Source organism: Colossoma macropomum, unplaced genomic scaffold, assembly GCF_904425465.1.
Source record: "Colossoma macropomum unplaced genomic scaffold, Colossoma_macropomum, whole genome shotgun sequence".
NCBI classification, from domain to species: domain Eukaryota; kingdom Metazoa; phylum Chordata; class Actinopteri; order Characiformes; family Serrasalmidae; genus Colossoma; species Colossoma macropomum.
Window position 1 is genome coordinate 35,590,267 of NW_023494791.1, and position 21,715 is coordinate 35,611,981.

The 21,715-nt window shown below is 40.8% G+C and overlaps 1 protein-coding gene across 1 annotated transcript in view; it reads right to left on the bottom strand.

Moving 5' to 3' along the window:
- Window positions 1-931: 931 nt before the first annotated feature.
- Window positions 932-21,715, bottom strand: part of LOC118810845 (hedgehog interacting protein) — a 42,257-nt gene continuing 21,473 nt past the window's right edge. The window contains exons 5-13 of the mRNA XM_036574940.1: window positions 18,940-19,091; window positions 17,968-18,141; window positions 16,830-16,973; window positions 16,530-16,651; window positions 14,925-15,048; window positions 14,242-14,372; window positions 12,876-12,960; window positions 4,588-4,736; window positions 932-4,280 (exon numbers count right to left, since the gene is read on the bottom strand). Of these exons, the coding sequence (XP_036430833.1) occupies window positions 4,084-4,280; window positions 4,588-4,736; window positions 12,876-12,960; window positions 14,242-14,372; window positions 14,925-15,048; window positions 16,530-16,651; window positions 16,830-16,973; window positions 17,968-18,141; window positions 18,940-19,091 (1,278 nt within the window). The 3' untranslated portion in view covers window positions 932-4,083. The remainder of the gene's footprint in view (window positions 4,281-4,587; window positions 4,737-12,875; window positions 12,961-14,241; window positions 14,373-14,924; window positions 15,049-16,529; window positions 16,652-16,829; window positions 16,974-17,967; window positions 18,142-18,939; window positions 19,092-21,715) is intronic.

Below are 21,715 nucleotides of genomic sequence, written 5' to 3' on the forward strand. Positions count from 1 at the left end.
GATTCCCCAAATTCCACAATAAACCTGCATTTGATTTCAGCTACTCTCTTCGAGGTTCATTGTTACACATAAAGAGATCAGTCAGTGAACGATATTTAAAGCTGTGGGTGGAGCACACATGATTTTATACCAGAAATGTAGCCAAGCTGTTCACATTGCATTTACACACAGATCCTATCACAGCATAGATCTGAACACATTCCGATCACAAATGCAGTTTAACTCGTCTTTTAAAAGCATATATGGACAACATCCAGATATGGGATGCATTTTAATGCCAAGTGTAATCAGGGCTGTTGAGGCCATTACGACAGACTTCTTGTCTGTGCATTGTAATGCCAGTATATATAGGGCACCTTTATTAGTAGTCAACGTTCAGAGTTTAGGGTTTTGGCTCTGAATTATCTTTTGGGAAATGTTGGGCCAGCAGCCACACTGGCCTGCTTGGCATCTTCTCAACGTCCCTCTGTTCACTGTACCTTGCTGATGGGGATGGGACACTTCTCTGGAAATTTGGCCGTTGACGTACAAGAAATGAGACACTTCCCAGCATTGAGCCACAACAGAAACCGGGGGCACCTATGTAGAGCAAAAATTAGTTTGTACTGGGAATTTTTTTTCTTTGCGGCGCAATGCTGAAATATTTCTAAACGCTGGACAGTGTGGACACCCCATCGCTTCTCAGTAGGCCATTATAATTGCTATGGACAGTTCTGTCTAATCATTGCTCAATCCTGAGTAGAAGCAGCCAAGGCATCGAATGTGCCTTTGTCAAACAAATGCACCGTTATGTTAAACCGCAAGGATCCATAACTGTTATGCCATTCCTTTTGGGTACACGAAGTACAGGGTAATTAATTCGTGGAGTGTTCTGCACCTTTGGGTAAATAACAGTGCAATTGGTCTTGGAAAGAAATCTAGCAGTCTTGCAGCAAGTTTTCAAACATGCTATACACTTTAATAAACATAGTGATATTTCTGGGAGGAAACTGAGATAGCCCTAGCTTTATTTACAATACATGATCAAATTCTTCACATGAAACAGTACAAACATTGTAGACAACTTAAATAACTTTATGGTGTAACTACTTAAATAATGAAATAAAACAAAACAAAAACAAAAAAGGGTTACTCTATTCACACAAACACCTTCCCAGCAGCTCCGATGCAAGTTTCACATTAAGTGCTAATATTACAGAATAGACTTACAGCATAGATTCCTTACACTTACTGAAACCAAGACAGTCAGTTTCAAATCGAAGACAAGATCGTCGTTAGCGTAATTTCTCAAAAGAATGTAACCCCCCTGTAATGCTGAAAGAGAATTAAAAAGTGTCTAATGATGTATATACCCAAATACTCTACTATGTAATAACGTATGACCCTATTTATGAAAACAAATGATCAATCATGAAAAAGAACAAACGTTACAGATAGATGTAAATGTACTTTTGGATGAAATGGATAGTTTTCACATCTCTTTGGATGCAGGTGAAATGATTCAAACCAACCAACCAGTAAGGCCACTCTCTGCTAAATGTGATGGAAGATGTGGTCAGTACAAAGTAAATTCAAGTGCAACAATGATAAAACAGCACAATGAACCACAATCGAGTAGCAGTACATTCGGCAGTTATTTTGTAGAGTCCAGAAGTTTTTTTTCTGCATGGTATAAAATGTTTTATTTGGTCAGTTTGCTATGGGGATGACCTAGCATTGTGATTCTCAGAATAATCAGTCTAATCAAACATTGTTTTGTAATGTTCCATTGGCAATATCATATATGATTTTTTGATTACTCATAGGAGCAAGTTGAACGTATACGATTACACATAGTTTCATGTCTGTAGGCCTCTCTTAAAATTATTATACCCCTCCCCACTGGACCATATCAAAAGTAAAACACTGGCATCATTTACTAACTTTGAGTTCACAGACAATTATGGCAAACTAAATGAGCAAACTGCCTCAGCGTCTCAGAACTGTCTAATGACTGAACCTGGAAAATCGTAATGGCAGATTTTTATGCACAGGTGGTCAAACTTTCTAACGGGTGATGAGATGCTTACAATAGCTTAACATTATCATTTGGGAACTGTGTAAGTGTATGCATAAAAGACAATATACAATATGAATTAATTCATAGGCTTAATGTAAAACTGCTTTCTATTAACACTCGCCTCTGCCATATATTATTACACTTAAAAAAATAGACCGTCCTCTATCAAAACAATAGTAATACTATATTATTTTGCAAAGCTAAGTAGTACTTATCGTAGTACAGTACTATGAGAAATGTACAACACTATGCTTGTTCCCTTTCAAAAAATGTGACTGAATACCATTCAGTGATTAGAAAAAGATGTGGACTTTTGATTATGGAAAGGACTGAGTGATTGACAGTGACCTATTTCCATTATTATTTTTAATAATAATTATAATAATAATAATAATAATCCTTTGTACTTGTGGCAGTGTTACTAGCTCAGAACATCTGTGAAATGGTCTTACATGCTTCCTTACGAACAACATTTATAAGAAACTAGCTTGTTTCTGTGCTGAATTTTAAACAGGAACAAAAAGATACATAAGCATAATGAAATGTACTATAATACATTATTTGTACTGAAAGCAGCGTGCATGGTCATGAAGAATATTGGAAAATAGCATGGTTGATGCCCCGATGCTAAACCAAAGTAAATACAGCTCGAGGGCATTTTCTCAGCGTACCAGTTAAAAGCCATCTCCAAATTAACAGTGTAAGAAATGGAATAAAAGTGACTGTCAAAACATTCTTGATTTGCAACTCAACATATTGTCTTTATATAAAATACACACTGAATACAACCAATCTCCAGGCTTGACTTTTTAGGATTCCCCCAGTGACTTGTTAACTCCCTAGATCATTTCACAAACTGCAAGCAGACTGGCATTAAGTCCCATCTGAGTGACTCTGTAGCACAGGTTTGGGTGAATATGAATATATATTCAGGTGGAATAACGCTTTGGCACTGTGTGCTGTCAGCATCTTTCTTCAGTTCTTCGGACTAACCCTTCTTTTTTTTGCTCTTGGTGTTCACATCTCAATGGTGTAAGATGCAAGACTGACCAAAAGAGTGGATACAGTGAAGTTCATTATATTTATTGCCATGATGGTTATAAGGCTAACCCTTTGGTCAGGGGTAGCGAATCCAGGGCAGACGTAGCTTCCCATGGTACGTGGTACGTTTCAGTCATGTAGACTGTCCATTTGGTTTCCTGAAGTGAGCCTTATTACTTGTTGCAAGTCTCGTATTTTCTTTGCTTTCTATGATTTGTCTTCCATTTTGTGCACCTCTATTGTACATTGGGTGTCCCAATGAGTGTCCAGCCCAGGGGTAGAACATCCAAACTGAGCTCAAATGATGAGTCCAATTGTTTGAGACATCTGAAAGGTCCTTTTCACTGGGAAACTTCACTTGGACCTTACTATAGTGGAAGCAGGAAATAGGGCAATGAGCTTTAAGACTTAAGCTATAAGCTTTAACCTTTGTGGCATAACAAGCTTGCAGTGTACACAGGGAAACATGGTCACTCCATTTAGTGTAATCCCTATAGCTGTGAGAGGGGTTCTTTTGGACGCCCAGCTTTATCACTGCCTATGTATGGCTGTGTATGATGTGTATGGGATAGTGCTTGGAGATCCAAAGCATGTATGACTTAAGAAAGACTCTCCTGGGCAACATCTGGGTTTAATCTTACTCTATAAATAAATCTATAAACCAATGTTACTTATGAATTTGAATTTTAGCTTGGGATTATTGTTTAAAAAATATGTAAAAATGAAAAAAAGGTCAAACTAGGTGATATGAGGATGATTTCAAGTGAATTGGTTGATATTTGCCTCAATAACCAGTTTTTAATGCATCAGCCAAATATGGAGCAATTACCAACATGAATTGAACTCTGTTGGTTTGTCAGGTGATTCAGACACTGGGATGCTGTTGGATGTTGGGGGTGGGGGTGTTCTGAAGGCAAACCCTTGAACGCGTCCTTAAAATTCAGTCTTTGGGCTGGAGTGAACGGCTTCTTCTCCCTGCCCTTTTATACGATGTAACTGGTGAGGTCCAGCAGATAAGACGTCATGTCAATGATGTGATCCAAGATGCCATCTTTGTCTTGGTCCTCTTGTACGCCACGCTCTCCCTTCTCACACTGGGCTCCAGTGAAGCCTTCCTTACAGAAGCACTTATTGGGTTCGATGCAGACCCCACCATTGCGACAAGCAGGTTCACACTTGGCTGGGGAAAAAAGCAAAAACTGGCATAAAACACATTTCTCGCTTTGGATGTGTATCAGTGTCGAGCTAAAAAGAAAAGTGGTGTATGGAGTCATGCGATTGATCCACGGCTCGGATGGAATTCTTGTGTGTGAAAGCAAACCAGCCATCATGAGCCCCTCCCCCAGTCGATCTAAAAATCGGTCCTGGGTGTGAACTTAAGTGTTTGGGACAAGTGTGAAAACACACCTAATTTAACACAGTTACAGTTAATTATACAGTGTGTTTTCGTTGGTGCATGAGCTTATGTGCACGTATGTGTGTCCTACCTCGTATGCAGAAGGGACCCTCCCAGCCGTTGTTGCAGCAGCACTTGCCGGTTGGTGTGCAGTGGCCGTTCCTGCACTCCCGTGAACAGGAACTGCTTAGCATTTCAGGAGCCTCCACTGGCCGCCGGCATTCCTTAGGGACCTGGGGCCTGCGAGAACAACAAACCCCTTGCTATCACTTGGGTCACATTGTGTGTTTGGTAGAACATCCAAACTGTTGCTATACTGGTTACAAAGCTAACCCTTTGGTTTGAGGTAGTGGATACAGGGCACTTGTGGGGCTTGTACATTTTAGTCATGTATACTCCACATCTGCTGATGTGAGCCTTATTATACTTGTTGCAAGTCTTAAATTTGTCTTCCATTTTTTCACACCTGAATGTCCTACATTATACTGAGCTCAAATATTGAGTTCAGATTTGGGTCATCTGGAGGATTTTCTCACTGGGAAACTTTACTTTGGACCTAACCATAGTGGAAGTGTACTACTTGACGTAACAGTGGCTCCTGCAGTGTAGAGAAAACATGGTCACTAGCCCCTAAAGCTGTGTGAGGGGTACTTTTGGACACTCAGCTGTATCACTATGTGTGTGTGTGTGTGTTTAATTCTCCTTCTCACTCCATCTCTTTCTCTCTTGCATTTTTAGCATGATGAAATCAGTACACCTGATATACACAAACAGTGGCACATGTACTTGACCAGCATCTCCTCAGGGTTTAATCAAGTAACTGTATAGGGATGTACAACTTTTAAGAGGATGGATACATGTCTCTTTATTTCTCTCTCTCTCTCTCCCTTAAAAGAAATGAAAACACACATGGACATAGAAAGCAAATTATTATTAGTAGCAAATGAGCCTTCGTATGATGGATGACGCCACTTTTTTTGGCACGGCAACATCTGGAAACGGACACAATAGCGTTTTGTGTGTAATGGGGCTCGAATGTGAAAGTTCGCCGTCTTACTGAGGGGCTGCTGATGAAACTGTGAGAGCTTCGGCTCTTCAAACATCCTAATACCTCACTCCGCTAAGCACACTGGCTAATGAGCCAGGCAAATCTCTTCAAGGCTGTCTATTACTGAGCAGCAGGGCTGTTGACATACCCAACAGGCGCACACTGTAATTGGACTCCGCTGAAGTAGTAACTGTATGGGGAACAGGCTGGAGAGCACTTGGTTAGTTCACATCCTGTGTGTCTCACTGGGAGTGGTGCATGGGAAAGCGAGCGGGTGTGTGCTAAGAACACCCGCGAGAGGAGTGGAAAACTGCATTACAAGCCACTATTTAGGCCATTCCTCATAATCTACACTTAAAACCTTTAAGGTGTTTAATCCATCTTTGGGCCAAAAGAGTTTCAGTATGTGCTTTTATCAATAGTTTGGAAAAAAACAAGTGTTTTCCTCAGATCAAGGAAGACATTTTGATGAACATGAAGCAGTGTGCTACAAAATATACCTATAATATTAGGAAATAGAAGTTAAATGTTAACAAAAAAGATTTTTACACTTAACTGAACAGTGAAAATGTTGTGTCCAAATGTTTGACATTGTATATCGTATGTAATAAGCTTTGATTTGTCTTGCCTCTCGTGATGGGCTGTGGCCTAGAGCCTTTAGTTTTGTACATGCATATGTTGAGGTTGTCAAGATTTTAATACATATTGAAAAAACAAATTTGAAACACTGAAATCAAAAAACGCATTGCCAATACTCTTCTGAACTCTTCTGAGGGTCTCTCATTTACCAGATTTTGTGGAAAACGCAGTCGGTGCTCAAAACTAGGCATCTAGTTGCATCCCATCAGAGTAAAGTGGACGTGAATGGTGGGGTTTATGCTATGGACATACCCACACTTAATTGACCCACCCACCCATGCTTTCTTCTGAAGTCACTTAAATTCTAGGGATTGAGATTTTTGAGGCTTAGTTTGTTAGAGGGCAGCACTGCTTGTACAAAGCAGGCATTGACAAAATTCTGTTGGAGGACTTTTATTTATCTGTGTAATATATAATTAGAGCTCTGTAGAATCACAGAGAGAGAGGCAGAGAGAGAGAGAGTGAGATGATGGAGCTCTGTGCTGCCCTGACAAGCTCAGTGACTGATGGTAGGAGTAGGGTAGTAACAAGAGGGTTCTGGCAGGCTGTACTGGGGTGACGGGGTTGGGGGGGGGGTCTGTGGTGGTGGGGGGGGTAGTTCCCATGCTTCCCATTGCTGCTTTCACCACCCGCATCAACTCTCCCCTTTCTCTCATCCACACTCGGGCTCTTTTTTGTGCTGTTGTGACAGGCTGTATGTTGTTAAAACAAAAAAAAGAGGAAGAGAAAGAAACAGAGATGGAGGGTGGAAGAAAGAGAGGGAGAGAGAGAGAGTGAAAGAGAGAGTGAGAGACAGAGTTAGAGAGAGAGAGAGAGAGAAGGAGGGAGGCACTCCCCGGAGGATTGGGCTAACACTGTTAATGACGCGGGGGTCAGTGCAGCTACTAAACAGTTTGCATTACTGGCAGGGTGGCCGTGAAAACAACACCTGCTGCTACGGCCCTTGACAAAGGCAGCTGGGTCAACAGGCACTGTGGGAATGTATCAACTCCGGGAGGCCACTTGCATAAAACACAGACTGATAAATTAAAGGAGGGCCCGGGCTTATTAGTTTAAGACTGTCCCCGAGCCTGCCGTTCCTGCTGGCTGAATGGGAGGCTGAATGCCTCAGCTGCCTGTACGCTCTTTGTTCCACTAGGGTCTGTTTTGACCTGGTATGCCATCCTGATCTTACATCCAATCCTCCACTGTAGCTAACTACATGCGTAAATCATCACCTCAAACCACTTAGAAATCTCAAATATATTTTTTTACGTAATATCTGACTGGGCATGTGCTGATATTGAAAATTTGTATCTTCATAATTACCTAAACTTTTTGGTTTATGATATTATTATATTAAAAAACTATATGTTTAAAGCTATAGAAACTATATTCTGAATGGCATTTTTTAATAGCAGTACTGTGTAGGTGTTCATGCATGTACAATATGTGCAATAAAATAATCATTAAAAATACAGAACAGTCTTTATATTAATGCTCACTATGTGTATAATTATGATATACACTGCAACCGTTTCTGAGGGGTGTGAAAAATTCTCCAGCATAAAATTCAGCATGGAATATATCAGTAATTTCTGATAAAACAATGACTAGTGTGGAATCCTGTATTCCATAAGTAATGTAGTTTATCCACCTATACAATAATGTTACTTTCTGCAAGCGCTTCACTGGTTTTTCCTATATTATGTTAGCATTAAGCTAAAGGGGTTTCATACCTCACAGCTCTAGCCTACACATGGACCTGAAGCTTGTAACAGACTTTTTCTTTAACTACATATATTGCAGTTTTAAAGTGAGTTCAGTAAACATTTCATCTTAAAGCCCAACTCTGTATATTACTGTATTAGCCTGTTAGCAGACTGCCAAGTTCGTTGTTATACAAAATTATGTTGTATGATTAACTTTACGACTGTATAACTATGTTATGTGTAACTATGGATCATTCTACCATTGCAGTGGAAAATGGTGTCCCACCAACTTTGAAACAATGAAAATGAGCTCGAAATAAGTTTAATCTACGGAAGGTTGATGTCTGTATATTCTTTGCTCTATTCATAGAACAAAACCATGATAATTCTTCTTTTTGATTTTTTTTTTTGTGTTTTAGTCATATTGTGCATGAAAACAGTGTGACTTCACCACTGCTGAAGTAATATTTTTATGTAAAACAAAAATTTTGATTAAAGCTATTGCCTATCCATGATTACTTTCGTGTAGAGAAAAGGAAACTCTAACTCAGAGACATCCATGGTCAGTAAAATCTCTTTTTATATTTCTGATAAATATGGCTGAAATATTGACGCATTCATGTGCTGCAAAAAAGATTGTTTCAGTGGTGTTACTCATTAAACAAACGTTTTAAAAATGTAATTATAAAAACAAGATAAATGCAATATTTGTAATTTTCTACATACAGTGTGACTTTGTGAGCAGCACAAAAGTGGCAGTGGACTACATTTCAGAAAAGCTCAGATTTGAGTAATTTAGTCAGTGGTGTTACAACTTTACTGATGTTCAGTATAACAGATTACATTTCACACCTGAATTACGTATCAACATTCATACCCCATTTGCCACTGCAATGGTACAATGACCCATGTGTTTTTGTGAGATCCCATATTTTTTGCCCTTCTAGCCTAGTGGGATGTGCGTTTTCATTTTTTTTTTTTATGAAATAAAAAGTTCTGTCATGCTGTGAATTGGTAACTTGTTTGAAATGCAGCGTCAGTATTTTAGAACATCCACAATAACATTATCGTGTTCAATATTGAGGTTTACTGAATTAACAATTACCAGCACATTGCTGCTGTTGGAACAAAACATTGTATCTCCAAAATGATAACTTTACAGGAGAAGGAAAAAACTTTCTTTACTTTTAATGTAAGTCAATGGAGCCAGACTTGTTTCTGTAATTTTTGGCCATTTCTTTTGGTCCATTCATCACGAAATTTACACCCAATGTTAAGGGCAATAGACATTTTCAAAAACTGAAAAACTAAATGGAGATAAAAGGTTTTATCCTGACAGCAGCGACAAGTCTATTTCTGACTCTGTATTCCATCACTCATAAAATGGACAGAAATACATTGCATAGCTAAATACAGTTGTAACACCTTTTTTAAAGCCTGAATTTTACTTGTAAATTGGGAAAAATGAGATTTTTGCAGTTAAAAGTTCATTTCAACCCACTCTCTGCTGGGTTATAAAGAATGACATGCATGTGCAGTAACTTAAGGGTCCAATATTTCTGAGCCTTTTTCTTGAGAGACACTTTTATTTCCCAAGGCTTAACTTGTTGGATTTGATTATAAAACATTTGAGTTAGCCATTCAGTGTGGTGGGCTGCAAGAATTTATACATCGACGATAGCAGAAAGAGCTTAATCATGCAGCACACCACGACTTCTCCGTCCTTTTTGTCATCTCTCCATTGTCAGGCGCTCTTTGTGGTTACATTGTGTCAGAAAAATTTACTGTGTATTGTAGCTGTCGGCTATTCAGTGATGCTGCGAAGGGCCTTTGTCGAGGGGAGGAACGTGGTTGAGAGCTATTGAGATTTAGGGGAGAAAGTCAAATAAAAGGGTCTATGGCTAAGCGCTGGGACTATAAAATGTGAACACTTCTTGGAGGCATTTGTTGCCTCCCCTTAATTCACACATACACACTTTCTCTTCCTTGCTCGCTCATGTGCATGCATACCCGCAAACACACACAAACACACTCACACACTCACTCCTTCACTGAATCACACACGTGCATACCTCCAAGCTTGAAGAGAAAAGCCTAGAGTGATTTGTGGCTTCCATAACTAAAGCACTTCATTAAAGGCTTTCAAAGAACCCATTCAGAAAGCAAGAGTTTAGGTGCTGAAATTTGAATAAATTGAAAGGACAAAATCAGTATGATGTGTAAACTTTATATACCATACTTTTTACTATCTTTTCTTACCCAGCATGAAAAGGACAGGCAGCTTTCGATGAAGTTAAAATGTAAAGCATTGGGCACGTTGCCACTGTCACACAGTCCCTTCAGCTGCTTACTGAGTTTCAGCACTAAGAATGATAAAACTGGCTAAATATGTATGGTTCTAATGTGGCACCCTGTCTGTATTTCTATACCGAGTTGAGAAAAGCAACATTTTGATGCTTAAGTGTCACATTGCCTTGTAATCACTTTGCAAATTATAGAAAAGCAGCAAAACATTTCCTTAAGCTAAAGAATGCATGCTGACAAGGAATTGTGTCAAACATTTCTTGACACAAGTGTTAATGTGGACAACAATGAGTACGGACTGGTGTAATTGAAATACTGCTATGTAACCCTTACTACCTTATATTAATTATTAGCGAGTTTTGGGGGGTTCCATGGACCTTCAACATGACACTAGCTTAACTGAAACCAATCTGTGTGAGACCATAAATATTTTTCGACAGTTCCATCTTCTCCATCATTGCCACTGGCCAATAAACAATCCCACAATCCTCCACTGTCCACATGGGACATGCACATGTATACGTTTCAGCGTGCTGTGGCCTATTTATTATTCAACGTAAGCGCACTGACAAACAGACGCAAATGTGTGCAGTCACCCTGGCGCGACATGTTTATCGAAACATCTTAGACATTTGACTTGATGTGATGCATTTCCCCCTCTTCAGGGCCTGAAGCCGTTTTACTCAATAAAGCAACATGGTGGATCAAAATCAAAACATGATGTGGGTGTTTTGAAGGCCTCAAATTCTGCCAGCACACAAGATTAAAACACACAACCACACTAATGCCATAAGACCCAGAGGGTCTCAGGTACCTCACTGCAAGACCACCCCTCATGATAGTGCAAGTGAGGTCAGGGGTGTTATCCCCATCTCCTCCGTTTGGTAATGAGATCCCACAAACTGACAGGGTGTGTAAAACAGCACACCCAACACCGCAGGTCCTACAGACTAAACAACCCCAATCGATGGTGGAAAGAATTGTTCCTCGGAAAAATGCAGCAATGCCAGAAAACATAAATAAAAAGTGAGTCCGAGGGGCCTGGGCAGGGAGGCCCGTGGAAACATCTGTTGCATAATTAATTGAGTTAGTCTTGGGTGGCACTGTCATCACCTAGGAATAATTAGAAAGGCATCGATTCTGATTGTATTTCCCACAAAAAAAGAAAACAGAGTGGTCCAAAACTTCATATGAGGCTGGTTTTTAGGGTAAAGTTTGACCGGACATATTTCCACCATTGTAGTGGTTGGAGTAATCTCACCTGCTACGTACAAGCCAAAAGTTTCAAGTCTCCATGGGAAAAGAAAGAAATAAAGAAGGAAGAAGAAAGTTGCAGAAGGAAGAAAGAAGAAAAAAGGCTTTACGTGCGATTGGTTTGAATTAGAGATTTGACTGATCTGGCTGCGCCTGCTGTAATGTCTTTTTGCTGAAACGATACATCAGCTGTGTTGCTGCATACTGCATACATCTCACACTTTGGCAGTGGTTTTGTGGGAATTTGTACGGTTGGTGTGTTCCCGATACACAAAATGTCTTTCATATGCACTTGGCTTGACTTGAACAACGTATTTTAAAAATCTGTCATTATCAAAAAAGGTTTTTAGTGGCGCAAAACACATGGGACAAATTACGCTATACTGCAGAAGGCGAAAGCATACATGCAAAAATGACTGAGCGCTGTAGTAGGGAATCCATTCACATCTGTATTTGTCACCATGAACTCTGAACACGTCAACCTGAAAGCAGCAAGGCCTGTGTGAGGCTGAGTTTTTGGTGGATTCAGCACAGAACACGCACTGACACATGAACGTTCTGTGCTGTCTTAAGGAAAACATTTGTGCTGTTGACGACAGGTGTGCAAGTCTCGTCAAAGCTCGGAAAATATCCCAGCGGACCACACATGCATCCCAGTTAACCGGTGACGCCTGAACTGCCCTGACAGTGTTGGTGTTAGAAACACGTTACACTAACATTTGGAAATGGTATGCTTACTCTCCAATTATGGCTGAGGTTTGTGTTGGCTAAGGCCGGCAGTTGTGTGATGATTTGTTTAAAGGGGTACGGTCCCTGTGTGTGTGTGTGCGTGCAAGAGAGAGAGAGAAAGAGTAATGTATTTAGAAAGAAGGAATTTAGAAAGTCCACACTAATTCCAAACTCTTATTCTCAGCAAATCCACTCGTAAGAGTCGTAAGCTCACCACCCAAATGATTAGGCTGCAGCAAACCAGCAGAAGCAAGAAACGCAAGGTTTGTTTCACAGTGCAGATTGTACTGATGCTAATTACACTTCGTCCAGCACTGTTTTTGGTTATCGTGCTGGTAAAATGCTGGCTAATGTCATATCCGAGGAGCAGAGAGGAATTCATGTTGAAGACTACTGCATGATTAAAAACATATTTAGTTATGTAATGACATTTTGGAATTCATGTGAAGTTAAGGATTTATACTTATGTTCAATTTGCTTCACTGAGCTACATTTGCTTGTTTCATTATACTACAAATGACAAATATCAAATTACACCTTGCGTATTTTGTCTCTGTCAATAACTGTGATTTCTATGGGTTAATATGATGGTCCTGAAAGGCTCTGATCACCTGGATAAAGTGTGTTACATGAGGGTTGGAAATGCGGAAACTTGGTGGATCTCTAGTAGAAAGAGAGGAAAGGGCATCAAAATACGAACTAAGCTGACAATACCTTTTAGGGTCCACCAGTTTGTAGAGTCTCCCACTGTGTGACTGCATGGCCAAGCTTTTGGTGGATGCTAAGATGTAGACCTCACCTGGTAAAAAAAAAAGAAAGATTGAGAAGAATGTGAGAATGTTTGTGTCTGTGTAATGTTTGTTAGAGTGTGCTGTTATCCATATTCAGTGTTGCTGCATAAAACGTGCTCCTGCCAGCAACCTTCCTGTGGCATTGCACTTGATACCATGACGTGTGGATGTTTTGAAAGGGGGAGTAGGGGGAGTGAGTGGATCCTCATGACTGGGACTATGTGAGTAATCTAATGAGCAGCAAGCCTGCAGCACAGCATCTTGCGAGTAGAGATTGTAAACATGTGTCAAAAGGACTGCCATTTGGGCCTGCAGCCCAGCCCTCAAATGAATCCCTCTCACAAATCAGCACCAAATGCTATCTCACCCTCGCAGAGCCCCCATGGTTGGCAGGCGAAAGGATAGAGCCCTGCTATGCTTGTTCTGGGTGCTTGGAACGAGGAGTTCATGTTCCCCATGATATTAGGCAGAGGGATGGTACAGTATGACGGAACACAAGCATGCTGCGAATCACAGAAAATCAAGAGTAACTCAAAGGTCTGATTTCCAGCAAGCTCTGCAAACTGACCCCATGGTTTTGACAAAGAGCAACTTCATCACCGAACTTGGCACACATTCTAGATAAATGACCATTCTGGAGAGCAGGAGAGAGGCCGTTACCAATGACGGCAATGTTAAATGTGTGGTTTATTTGAAGGAAGTGACTGCAAATGGAAACCGTACACACTGACAAATCATTCTGACCTTTGAATCCTGGTCATATCATCTGTCAGCAGCAAGAGAGAGAGGAAGTAATCTGTCAGGAAGCGAAAGAACTTTTGTGTCATAGTGGAATGTGCCATGGAGGAAAGGTATTTTGTAGTGGGAGTTGGAGGAGGGATTGGTTTTCCATGGTGACCCCCGCTTTGGCAGTCTCTGTTCTGTATCATTCGGATGTCTTCTTGAATTTGACTCTTTTCCTGGAAGTCATCTTCTGTATCCTCTAGTGAAGTGATAACTCTTTCAACAGCAAGGCAAAAAGCGCCCTGAAGCTGCACCCCTTTTCTCACCCTTAAGGTTTTCCTTCTTAGTAACAGGTTTTTAAAAGCCTATTCCGTGAGTTCTGCAATGGAATTTTAGCCCATGAAGCTTTTTTCTTTGAATAAAATTCAGATGTTGATGTTAAAAAACAAAGTAATTAAGTTAAACACAACAACAAATAATAAATTGTTGTTTTGTCACTCAAACCTTTTATATGTACAAAGTAAAGAGTGACTTTTTAAGAGAGGGTGACTGGAGGGCCCACTGACCTAGTTCATCCTCACCAAACCCCAGGATGTGGCCTACCAATGAGGAACCGCATGAACTGCTACTTCCAAGACAGAGTGGCTTCTCCTGCCATGGCCGGTCCTCAGTAGGCCTCTGAAGGATCCTGAGGTTCCTGAAACACCAACATGACAGTGGTTTTACAGTCGAGTCATTGATGACATATCTGGCCCTTGTTTTTTAGAAGGGTGTGGATATTTTCAACAGTTGTACAGCTTGGTGTCTACAAACACCTTGACTTTTACATAAAACAAAAACAGCAGGACACTGATACTGGAGGCAGATGAATTACAAACCAGCTTGAAGTGTGAACAACCTAAGGTCATGGGCAAATGACATGGCAGGAAACTTAATCTCAATTTTCACTGCAAAAAAATCCCTTTTCCTCAGTAGGGCGGGTGAACATGTGTATATTGGCACAGATAAAACCACCGGAAAGATGTCATTTGGCATTTGTAATCGTAAAGATTAGCACTAACTCCATAAAGCTTGGTTACAAGCGCATCAGACCAAAAGGATAAGGAAGATCTGTAAGGACTTATTCTGTTTGTTTGAAAGTTAAAATGATTTTAGACTTTACTGTGTCGACATGCAACTAAGGGGGTTTGCTGTAAAACTGAATGGAACACACTCAAGGATAGCATTGCACTTAACGTAATCAACATACCCATTTTTGTCACCAAATACGTAACTTCCATAAAGCCTTCTTGACTGACAGCCCCTGTAGATGAACCCTCCTACTGGGACTGCACCACCAGTAGACCCCAAGTCGAAGACTGATGGTTCATTTTCTATGGAAACAACCATGCAGAAACACCACATGTAAATTCTAAAGCAGAAAAGAAATGGCACAGCAAGTCTATATACTACTGTACAATTTTGATACAGCACAAGTACCTCTGGCTATAGCTTGTATAGAGAAGTCTTAGTCACTTTAAGCAAACTTCTCAAGACATGTAAGCACCATCGTTCCATGTTTTCACAAGTATTAGTAGGAATATTGACTTCGAAATACCAAGATCCTACATAACTAATTTCCAGTACTTTTAAAAATGAGTCATAAAAATGACAAATTGTTCTGCTGAATAGCAAAGGGACCATTTTCCTGCTTATAATCTAAAGGTTTACCCATGTTTACTGCAATCTGTGGAGTGTGGTTGGAACTAACCAGGACTGGTAATGTTAAAAAACAATGTAAACCTAAAAATTGCTGGGAAAGCCATTTCACAAAATGTCCTCATTAACGTCCAGTTCGTGCACTATTAAGTTCATGTCGTGAAAAATGATTACAGAACAGAATGGGCCACAGAGGACTGCAGAGGTGCCAGTGTATAATGAGCACTTGTGTACTGTGTGTGTTTGAGATTTTGTGTATAGCAACAAAGGTTATAGCAGCTTTGGGAATGGCCAATATTAAAACATTAGTCACTGCACTACACAGTGCAGTTTAATAACATAAATCAGTCAGCGTGGTGATGGGTAAATGGGCCCACTCTGTAGGCTTTCTTTCTTGGGCATGTATAAATGTGTTGGTGGAGTGTATGATAGGGTGGGGCCACACTTGTTGGGTGACCTGGTGGGGTGGGGATAGTACAACACTGCAATCCAAATAATTCCCTGTTTGAAAGGAAACTGCATTTCCGAGAACTTCTGGTATTGATTAGACTCTGAAGTATTAAGGGATCAACTAATGTATTGGTTTATGTGCTTGAACTGCACTAAAGCACAGTCTACATGCACACTGTATCTGACAGCGATAAATCTTGTTCATGGACACAAGCTTGCATTCCCCTAGCAATATTGTGCAAGCAGAAATCCTTTTGAATCATAGCAAGTATTTATATAAAGATTTTCTCCTGCTTCGCTATGTTCTGCAGACACAGTTGGAGATGTCCCAAAGAACATATTTCTCACATTCTCAAAGAATTCACAGTTATATCCCTGAACACTCCAGCCGTTTGGTTTTCAGGGAAAGCAAACAACACATTCAGGGAACGCACTTTCATTACATTAGAGATGCTGCGTGTTCTCCGCATGAACAAGTTTTCTTCATCACATGAGAACTAAAGCTGAAACTAATCTATGACAGTAAAATTAGCAGGAGTGAATTAAGTTTGTATAATGTTTATATTTTAACACCATATTCAGTCAATTTTAGCAAGTAAATGAAGAATCTTAGAAACAGCAGTTATTGTGGCTGACAGTGCTAATTTGGCTAATGCAGACTGAAAGCTAATGCACAGTTGCGTCCTATCAAGCTGTAAAGACATACCGTAGTCTTTCCCTTTACTGATCTGCAGGATCCTCCCTGTTGTTGTGTTTCTTCCTGTGGAGTCAGTGCACAAGATCAGGAGGCTCCCATTGGTGTCCATGCGAAGCTTATCGACTGCACACCTAGGACAGGACGTTGATCTTATTGGTCATTTTCCTACCTTGGATACACCTGATATAAACCAGCAGCTAATTATCAAGACATCAATGAGTCGATTCGGGTGTTCTTCAGCATGGAACATGATAAACCACAGTGGCTGCCCAAGCTGCCCAGTTCACCTAATAATTTAAAATCACTCACCTGCCTGGATCATGCAGCCCATGGGCGAAAATTTCAGGTGGCTGATTGGTGCTGTTGAAGTATGGATTATTCCTGGGTATGACATACGGAGTGGAGCAACATTCTGTGTCCACGTCCACCCTCAGTACAGATCCCGTGAAGTCACTGCAGCAGCAAATATCTCTCTTAGCAGGCTGGCAGAATCAGAGAAACTTAGCAAAAAGCAAGGCGTCCCACAGAAATGGAACCCAGATTGCGTCCCAGTTAAGCCCAGAATGTTAACCGTTATAAGCTGCAGTTTTTTGTTTTGCAATACTGTTCAAATGAAATTATGTAATTCATAGATAATTATGAGTTATGCAAGAAACTGACCAACCCATGCTCACTGTTCGTTCATAATTACTGTTGCTAGCTTGGACAAAAGAGACCTGACAAAAAATCCATGTCCTCAGTTTATCCTCCCAGTGTGACTTTTTACACATATACAAAGAAAAATCATTTTTACATCAATTAAACATTCTAAATATGAGTATTTTGGCAAAAATACTGTGCGTTACAATTTCTCACTGTGTTGAATTAGATCTTTGGCAACATTCTGTAAAGCTTGGCCAACTTGGCAAGAATTGCTGCGTTGAGCATGGATAGGTCACTCACATTTACATTCAGTTTACATTTGGTTGTTTTTTTCTTCCCGATGTTTGTTTCGATGTCAAGAAATAACGTGGCATAAATTGTCAAGAATGTTTTGCTTTGTGCAAAACAAGACAAAAAACAACTTTTCATCAAATTCAAATCATAATAAAATATCTCCTCTTTTACTGTAGAACAAATGCAGCATTGATTTGAAATGCATTTATTATTGCTGGTGATCTTTTATTATTATCATTTAATATTGCTGGTGCAACTTCTAAAGGTTAAGCAGAATAACACTAAACTATGCACAAAAGAAACAACTGTACAAGGGGGTGTCAAACTTTTAAGACATTTAGAGCTGCCATTCTGCTGAGTTTAGTGTTCATTATACCGCATATATGAAGGGCTTGCTAGTTAGCTTGAGGTAAATTAAATGTATTAAATCAAGAAAAACACTGAACCCTATAAAATGACCCTCCATTACTGAAGTCTGATGCCCCTGTATTACAGTGTTCAGAAGAATCACCTCAGACCGTCCATCTCCTCCATATCATCCAGCGTGATCATGCCATCACCCAGGAAGATATGTAGAAGGCCATCGGGCCCGAAAAGCAGTTGCCCTCCTAGATGTTTCCTGTGGAGCTCTGCCACTTCCATTAAGACCCGGGTGGTCCTCGTGTCCACCTGGTTGGGGTTTTTCCTTGAGAGAAACACACGATGTAAAATTAGACACAAGTCTGAATACAACAAAATTACCTATCTATGCCAAATGATCTGAATTATTCTTCATAGTTGAACTAGTTGAACTAAAAAATCTGGAAGAAAAATGTTAGTGAATTAAATATGTTTTTTCTGCGGATTCCCTTGCATGCATTTATTTTCACTGCAGTATCAGTGTTAGTGGCTTAAGGTGCATGAATTGAAGTAACTAATCCTGCCAAAGTGTCATCTTTCAGTGTCTGTGAGGAAATTTCTATTTTCTTAAAGACAAAAATAACAGTTGAAATACATCACTCTAAATGGTTCTTACAGCTCCAGCTAACTTTTCAGTTTGGAATTACCCACAGGTTAAAAATACTATGCCACAGTATCCCACCTACATAAAACTGCCAGGTTTTGAATTGCCATTTGAAAAATGAAGTCTTTAAACTGAACGCACAACTATGATTATCATCATAAAACGTAATAATTAACCTAGCTTTAAGTGACTTTGCTTTAATCGCTGAGTGTTTTGTAATGCAGCAAAGAATGCAAGCACATCAGAATCAGAGCAGGAACTGAGCCTACATGATTAGTGTGCAGAATAGCGTCTTAAGGAGCATCAGTGAAATTGTTAAAACTCAAATTGTTGAAACTTATATTCTGTGACACCATAAGTCTTTTAAATCTGTTACATTCATCTGCTGAAAAACTGAATAAAACTTTTCAATTGTATTTTCTCCATCTCTTAAATTGGTCAGTCTGAGATAACAGAGGCCTGCGAGTGGTCCCTTGTTACCTGGACACTGTGTACTCGACCACACGGAGAATGTGGTCGTGAGGTCCGATGGCCCAGCGCTCCTGGTTAGTCGTATAGGAGACGTAGAGCTTTCCGTTTTTCTTGTAATTGGGATGGAATGCCAGGCTTAGCAAGCCCCTTTCATCTCCTCCCTGCAAGTCAGATGGGGAGCACAAAGAATCCAGAAGTTAATTATGTCCCTTTTTTTAAACCAGCGTAGGGCCAGGCCTAAAGCCAGGCCCCCTGTGTCCCTTTCTGTCCCTTCCTTTCTTATTCTCTCCTTTTCTATCTTGCGCTCTCCATATGGGAGCCAGTTACCCCCATGCCCTCTTGCTTTTTTTCTCTCCCACCCCCCTCCTGCCTCTCCTTGACTACTGCATTACAAACGATTATAAAACATTTGACTCCAGCACCCCCCCCCCTTCAGCCACCCCCTGTCCTGGTTATGTGCGGCCCGTCTTTTGGGCCCTCCCTGCAGCCTCCACTGCACAAGTGATTTGTGGGTGTAATCTTTGGGGGATATCCGTGAACGCAACGCCGAGCGGCTGAAAGAATTTATTAGCTCGCTGGCAGTTCATAGAGAGCACAAAAGTCCAGGAGTCAATCAACCCCAAGCCATCAGACTCCACCTCCCTCTCTCTCTATCTCTCCCAAACCCACCCCCACCCAACCTCCCTCCTTCTCTCTTTCTCTCTGTTTTTTAATCCGTGCAAAATCTGCAAGAGGAAGGGGGAAAAAAGGAATAGAAACAGGGGAAAAAAACTAAACAAAGAGCGAACTGCCAACTCCCACTGTCTTGGCAACATGTTTAGAAAACACTGAAATTGCTTGTGTAATAGGTAAACCTTTGTCTCACCCCGGAGGCAGCTACATCACTTGTCACAACTCTGGTGGTCCACTCATCATAGTCAGCTGTAATAAGCAGCTGTATCATTTCAGTCCCTGGGCAAAGCAATCAGGTTGGGCTTTCCTCTTTTCTTGTGCACTCCCTCTCTTTTCTTTGTAACAAAAATAAAAGGAATGAACAGAATGCCAGGCTTATGTGTTAAGAATGAGTGAATGAAGGTGTTTCGAGAGAAACCCCTGGCCTGTTCTTGAATAAGGATCGCCGTAATTCGGCGCTCTGGGATGGGGATGGAAGACGGGTGGAGCGTTTTTGCACCACAATGAGCCGAGTGCTGGTCGTCCAGTAAACAAATACGGCGTGCGTGGAATTAGGCCGTTTATGTCAGTCCTGCAGCATTCCTTCCCGATATCTCACAGGAATTAGGCAAAGAGAGGTCTTCTGTTGACTGCTTGATTTAACTGTGTGGTTCAGCACCCATAGCGAGCCAAAACACACAGATCATAAACTGGTCAGAGAGGCTCTGTTAGGCTGAGTCGAACTAATCCAAGTTGGACGAGCCAGTGGCACAAATGTGAGCGCGAGGTCCGCGCCATCTCTGGAATGCTCTGGAGGAGAGTGTAAAAGATCTTTAGAGATTTGAATAATCACACTCGGGAGCCCTTTCAATCCAACCACAAAAGCAGGAGAGAGTTGTGAAAGTTGACAGATAAATAATGACTTATGGGCTCAATGAGCTCAAGCAGACATTTGCAGTTTTTTTATTAAATGCCTGTTTCAAGTGCAAGTTAGCAAGTGCGGTTGACGGCATGTATGCATATAGAAGAATGGCTTTGATTGCTAGAACTGCCTTGAAACACTTGACCCAAATGTTGGACTTCTGATGCACTGACCTGAATCCCAAAATAAACACCAGGGAGGTCAGGACGGGAATTCCACAGAGTCATATGATCTCCAGCCATGGACCACCGAGAAATGGCGATAAATTAACTGAAATATTAGCCTTCACTTGTGATTCTGTCAGCAAGTAGGTACACTCTAGCAATGACAGTGGGCCATAAGAAACAAACACTAGTTTCAGGTCTGTTCCCCTGCATCCACACTAACAGCCCTTACTCCATTCATCATTAGTGTAACATAGTGAAATATCAGCAGAGGTGGGTTGCTGGCAGCCTCATGTCCAGAGAGCAGGTCTGCTTAATTGGAATGCTGGCACAAGTTGGTGCCATCATCTAAAGCCAAGGCGGTTTAACCACATATTTGCAACCCCCTTGGGATTTTATAGGTTGGCAATCCTGTGAGACTTCTTTCTGACCATAACGGGGGACTTTGCTTGGCAGGAAATAGACAGGGTAAGATAAATATCTGCCTATTCATTTTAGCTCAGATTGGATTTAAATAAACATTGTAAGAATGAATGAAGTTCTGGTGAATTTGCAGTGCATTATGCCAAACCACATTCTCTTCACTACTGAAAAGCTACTGCCATTACTGTGGTGATGTAAACTGGTCCATTTGTTCTTAAAAAACCTCAAAAACATGCTGTGTGTGTCTCTTTTACAACATCCACAGAAGCAAGGGCAAGCAAGATAAGGCTGTAACCATCTCTCTCGCTAAGGATGTTAGCAAAATACCAACTAGAGCCAGGAACTGAGAACAAAATGTGCTACTGCCCCCCCTCAACCGGCCACTGGCAGCTGCTTGGCTTTTTAGGGCATGATGCATAGCTTAGCTTGCACATTGTTGCAGAGCACCTTTTGATCCTTAGGCACTCGGGCAATTCTATATAAAGAATCCTGGAGCTAATAGGAGAAATGAAAACAATGCCTGCCTACATCAAAATCTTCAAAAAATTAAAACACCTCTTTTGCCTCCCTAAATCCCCCATACCCTTACTTATGTGACAATGTTGGAATGGTGGCAAAAAAAAAC